Source organism: Camelina sativa, chromosome 3 (genome assembly GCF_000633955.1).
Source record: "Camelina sativa cultivar DH55 chromosome 3, Cs, whole genome shotgun sequence".
Taxonomy (NCBI): domain Eukaryota; kingdom Viridiplantae; phylum Streptophyta; class Magnoliopsida; order Brassicales; family Brassicaceae; genus Camelina; species Camelina sativa.
Genome location: NC_025687.1, coordinates 2,889,831 through 2,894,548, shown reverse-complemented (window position 1 = coordinate 2,894,548; position 4,718 = coordinate 2,889,831). Strand labels below are relative to the sequence as shown.

The 4,718-nt window shown below is 39.6% G+C and overlaps 3 protein-coding genes and 1 non-coding gene across 4 annotated transcripts in view; 2 read left to right on the top strand and 2 right to left on the bottom strand.

The window, feature by feature from the left end:
- Positions 120–190, top strand: TRNAG-GCC. The gene has a single exon. It is a non-coding gene; the product is annotated as a tRNA-Gly (tRNA).
- On the top strand, positions 411–1,256 carry LOC104765048. Its single transcript, XM_010488708.1, has 2 exons — positions 411–522; positions 652–1,256. Exons 1-2 carry the CDS (start codon positions 516–518, stop codon positions 1,113–1,115), a joined length of 471 nt encoding a protein of 156 aa, XP_010487010.1. The 5' UTR covers positions 411–515; the 3' UTR covers positions 1,116–1,256.
- Positions 1,185–3,545, bottom strand: LOC104765056 (shewanella-like protein phosphatase 1). The gene is made up of 9 exons (XM_010488718.2): positions 3,254–3,545; positions 3,059–3,159; positions 2,740–2,853; positions 2,433–2,645; positions 2,204–2,339; positions 1,941–2,116; positions 1,751–1,839; positions 1,603–1,672; positions 1,185–1,513 (listed from the first exon to the last, which is right to left on the bottom strand). Exons 1-9 carry the CDS (start codon positions 3,441–3,443, stop codon positions 1,427–1,429), a joined length of 1,176 nt encoding a protein of 391 aa, XP_010487020.1. The 5' UTR covers positions 3,444–3,545; the 3' UTR covers positions 1,185–1,426.
- LOC104765037 (laccase-3-like) overlaps positions 4,116–4,718 on the bottom strand; it is a 1,192-nt gene continuing 589 nt past the window's right edge. Inside the window, exons 2-3 of the mRNA XM_010488696.2 lie at positions 4,478–4,712; positions 4,116–4,374 (exon numbers count right to left, since the gene is read on the bottom strand). Coding sequence (XP_010486998.2) covers positions 4,244–4,374; positions 4,478–4,712 — 366 coding nt within the window. The 3' untranslated portion in view covers positions 4,116–4,243. The remainder of the gene's footprint in view (positions 4,375–4,477; positions 4,713–4,718) is intronic.

Here is a 4,718-nt window from a genome sequence, read left to right as displayed (position 1 = left end):
TCCTTTTTTTTTTTTTTTTTTTTTTTTTTCTCTTTTAACTTATTTTTGATTATAAGCAAGTTTGCGTTGTGTAGTAGCAAACGTATAGTCAAAAGTAAATATAATTAGGTAAACAAGAAGCACCAGTGGTCTAGTGGTAGAATAGTACCCTGCCACGGTACAGACCCGGGTTCGATTCCCGGCTGGTGCATGAGCGGTGATGAATTTGGCATCCGCGTTGGTTGGGTCCTTCGCATTCCTCTGATTCCTCAGATGTACAAGCCACCCTCCTGAGCTCTCTTTTTTTTTCCAACTTAATTTTTGCTCCTATAAATTAAACCATTTGAATGCTGTGGCTAAAGTCGGATAACTGTTGGGCCTGAAAAAAGGCCATCTATATTAAATATGGGCTTGGATTGAAGGACCATTTAATAGATTCGGAGTCTGGCTTTTCTCTTCCTTACCGCCGACACAATACGTTTCCGTCTCGAGTTGCCGGAAAAGAAGCTACTCTCTACGTCGCTTCTAGTGATCATATGGAAGGTTCTTCTTCTCTCTGCGCTACTTCTTCTGATATCAGATTTGTTTAACTCTCTCTATATCTCCAATTATCTCTGTAGATTTTTGGAATTTTGATGTGCTTAATTAGTTAGCTGGGTGCATTATTTGCAGAGAACAACAACAACGCCGGGAGCGATTCAGACTCTAATTCCGTCGACGATTCACAGGACTATTACGAACCGATCTCAGCCGTCGATCTAGAAAACGCCAATGACGAAGGGAGCGATGTGGAAGACAGTTATCATCCAATCGGCGGCGGAGATGGCTTCAGCCACGGCCTCTCCAACGGCCACTGTATGATTCCGGAAACAGAGGAAGGGATATCTTCTATTAGTATAAACGCAGACGCAGAGAGCGAAGAAGAGGCGGAGACGGAGACGGAGACGGAGATCCGTAGAGCGTTTGAAGAGGACGAACGGCGTAGGCGATCGCCGTTAGTTGAGGAGAACGCCGTTAGGATTATGGAGGCAATGCGAGCAATCTCCTTCCCTGGAACGGCTCCTGATTGGACTTCCGATGTTAATGAGGATCGTTGGATTGATCAGCTTCGAAGATTGAGATCCACTTCTCAGTAACTTAACTCTGTTATATTTATTTCTCCTGGATTACCAAATTCAATACTTTGTTGTTGTCCGTTCAAGATCTTTCTCAATGTTGTTCAATGTGACTCTAAAGTAACACTAACCAGTGTTTTTGCTATACAAACCCTTTACGATGACTCACATACATATATATACATACATAGAGTTCAAAGTCAGGCCTCATTCAACTGTATCTGTCTCTCATCTGGGGTCTTTTCTTAAACTTGTGCTGTGTATCATGAGAAATATGGCTATAAGTTTAAATCTTGAACATGAGAGTCTGTTTCTCGTCTTTCAAAGCTTTTTTATATGTAATCTGCAATTTGAAGTTCATGAAGTGTGTCCCTGTTGCTCCGTATGACTCTAGCTTTGTCCCCTCTTATCTCTAGAACCTGAAGAAACAACACCAGAGTCAGTCATCATCTCATGTCACAGAGACTTGAATAAGGGGACGAGTCAAGAACCAAGATTGTTTAAGTACCTCTGGTCTAGAGTCAAGAACACCACTGGACATTCCCACATCAACTCTCCATATGTCGCAACCATATTCACTAACAAGAAAACCCATTTTCCATTATAGGATAGCTTGTATTAAGATTTATTACGAGTTTAGAGTTCGATAAATGTACCAGTTAACGCCTGATAACTGGGGAGTATGCCCGACTACCATTGCCTTCGCACCGACAGCTTCGAGAGTGTCCTGGAGAATTTTACTTACCTGATGTAAAAAGAAGTCAGGAATCACATCAGTCCTAGCTGATGATGATACCTGTTGCGTGAACAGTTTGAGATTTTGGTGTTTTTAAAATTTCAACTTGCCTGCTCAATTTGATAGTCTGCCAGCTCAGAAGTCTCTCTTGAGTAAAGTCGGCTCCAGACCACACTGTCATATCCACGAGTCGCAATGAACGGCATCTGGGGACTGTCTTCATAGTTAGCAGCACTTCTCATCCAAGCAGACACTTCTCTATTTATCCTCTCTACGCCATATGCAACTGCGCAAATACATCATAAGCATGATAAATCCAATAAAAACACATCTCTCAACGCTGAGACGACTGAGATAGACAGCTTATCCTTACCATGGTGAGGAAGGAGACCACCGTGGCAGAAGACCCAGTTATTAATGCGGAGAACAACTCCGTGACGCGCCAATTCACATGCTAATCGACCACCTGGTCTGAAAAGAATCGACCTTGCAATCACTCCCTTTTGCCTCTGTCCTAAATAGTTTCCCAAGGCTTTTTGGTTAACAGGCAAGTAGTAGAGAAACTTAAGAAGACTCAGAAAGAACACAGAAAAGTGAAGTACCTTTACTACATTCCATTGATCCCAATAAGTTTGAGAACTTCTCCTATCTTCTTTCCATTGTCTTGACTCAGAAATCCAATTAGTAAACGCTTTGTCCCAGTCTTGACCATAGTCTTGCAAGTAGTCAAGAAAATCTGTACATTCATCAAATGCTCTTGCATCCACATATCTGAAATCCCCTTCAACATTCATCGTCTCATGGTTACCATTAACCTTTAAAATGGGACAAAATTAATAATTACTCTTAGTAAATCAAAATGTGCACAAGTTGCTAACACATTTCAAGTATGATGATAGCATTCAAAACCTGGAAAACAGCTCCACCATGAGCCTTGGCCTGAACATCAAGTGATCTTAACAAAGAAAGTATTGCAATTTCATCATCACCACGATCCAGTATATCTCCTACCTGAACTAGTACCTGTTTGTTTCATATATTAAATTCACATAACTCATATGGAGTCAAACTCATAAGGACTCAACCCAAAACATATGAAGCAGTATAAGACATATCCCACTATAAACTACTAACGGGCAAATCAAAACTAAAGTTTCAACTAATGTATCAGAAACTGTAACTCTGTTGTTCCACTAGGGTCAGCAAATGTGGTTAAGTGAAGACATACAGTATCTTGACCGATCCACTGGTCTCGTCCATCGGAGCTCAAGACGCCGCCCATCTGAAGTGCATCTCTGGCTTTACCCAGATCGCCGTGAAGGTCTCCAACTGTGAGAGCATATCAACAACAAAACCCACTTAGTTTTTCTTGTCGTTTTTAACAAAAAAAGATTGGGACTTTTTCAGATATTTGGTGGCGAACCTGCGATAATACGGCGAGAAGGAGCAGATACGAAAGTGGGTGGGTCTCCATTGATGACAATCGGCTTCAGAGAAACTTCGTTACAATTGGAAGAGCTCGACAACGATGAAGATGAAGGAGGTTCGATAAGTTTCTGGGGATGAGAATTAGGAGGAAGCGGGAGTAAGGAATTGAGGTAAAGGGAAGCCATTGGAGGTGGAGAAGCAATGATCCACCAGAGGTTCGAAGAGATCACTTAACATTTGTGTTCGTCTGGTCTCAAATTTGTGACTTGTCTCTCTAAATGCATGCTGAGTATCAAATCCCTTTTATCATATCTACTGGCTGAGGTTTTTTCCTCTCAAATATTGTTTTTTCTTTTTTTTTTTTTTAAAAAAATAATAATAATAATAAAAGGGTAACCACAAAGCGAAAAAAAAAAAGACAAAAGGATGGTCTGTTTTTTTATTTTTATGAGAAAAGTCTCCAGGAATATATTATTTATTATTTAGTATTTACCAAAAAAACACCTTTAAAACAAAAAAAAAATCTGCAACAAAATAAAGCTTTAAATTAGTTTTGTAAGATTAAATATTGGAGCACCTTAGCATTAAATATATAAATTTAAACATGTTTTATAATCGAATGACAAATAATAATTATTTATACATTACTTTATTTCACATAAGTAGATAAAATAAAAAATAATAGTCTTTTCCAAGTTATTTAACTTTGGTTTTTTTTTAGTTTTTAGTCCTTTTTCTTTTCAAAATTTAATGAACTACCAAATCGTTTTAGGTTCGTTGGGATCTGAGGTCCTGATGTGAGCGTTATATGGAGAGTTTTATATGGGAAACAAAAAGCACTCTAGTACAATCATAAGGAGAGACGAACGAGTACATTAATTTCAAATGATATACATACAAGATACAACCGACATAACCTAAAAAACGATTTGTTTGTTTTAAACATGAGATATGTTTGATCAAATGAGAAATCCAGCGACCATATTTAGCATCTTGGGAGATCCAATGGCGGAGGCTGCACCGACTGGAGCTGACCGACTCCATTCTCAACTAGGAAAACCATCGCTAGACCCCATCCTAGATGTGAGTCAATGTGACAATGCATAAACCAAGCTCCTACAACAATTTTATTAGAAAGAATTGTCAGAAAACAAAAAACAATTGGACTAATATATAATAAGAGCGTCTAATGATCAAGATTAAAGCATTATCAATTTACCTGGATTGTCAGCAACGAATCGGATGGCCACCCATCCACCGGGAGGGGTTCCAATGGTATTCCTCTCTGGTGGGTCAAACAGATTGAAGCTAGCCGGATCTCTCTTCGGGTCAAAATTCCCAAAACCCGACCCGACAACATAAAACTGGTACCCATGAAGATGCATAGGATGGTTCTCGGGTGTGACAATGCTCGTGTCCTGCAACACAATCTGAACATTGGCCTTGTACTTAAGCTTGTA

What these genes read in the sequence shown, in the direction of transcription:
- LOC104765056 (XM_010488718.2), bottom strand. Translation starts at nt 3,443, where the DNA reads ATGGCTTCCCTTTACCTCAATTCCTTACTCCCGCTTCCTCCTAATTCT. An exon ending in CAGACTATCAAATTGAGCAG is followed by an intron (nt 1,840 to 1,940) that starts GCAAGTTGAAAT and finishes TTTTTACATCAG; the next exon opens with GTAAGTAAAATTCTCCAGGA. An exon ending in CAGTTATCAGGCGTTAACTG is followed by an intron (nt 1,673 to 1,750) that starts GTACATTTATCG and finishes TTTTCTTGTTAG; the next exon opens with TGAATATGGTTGCGACATAT.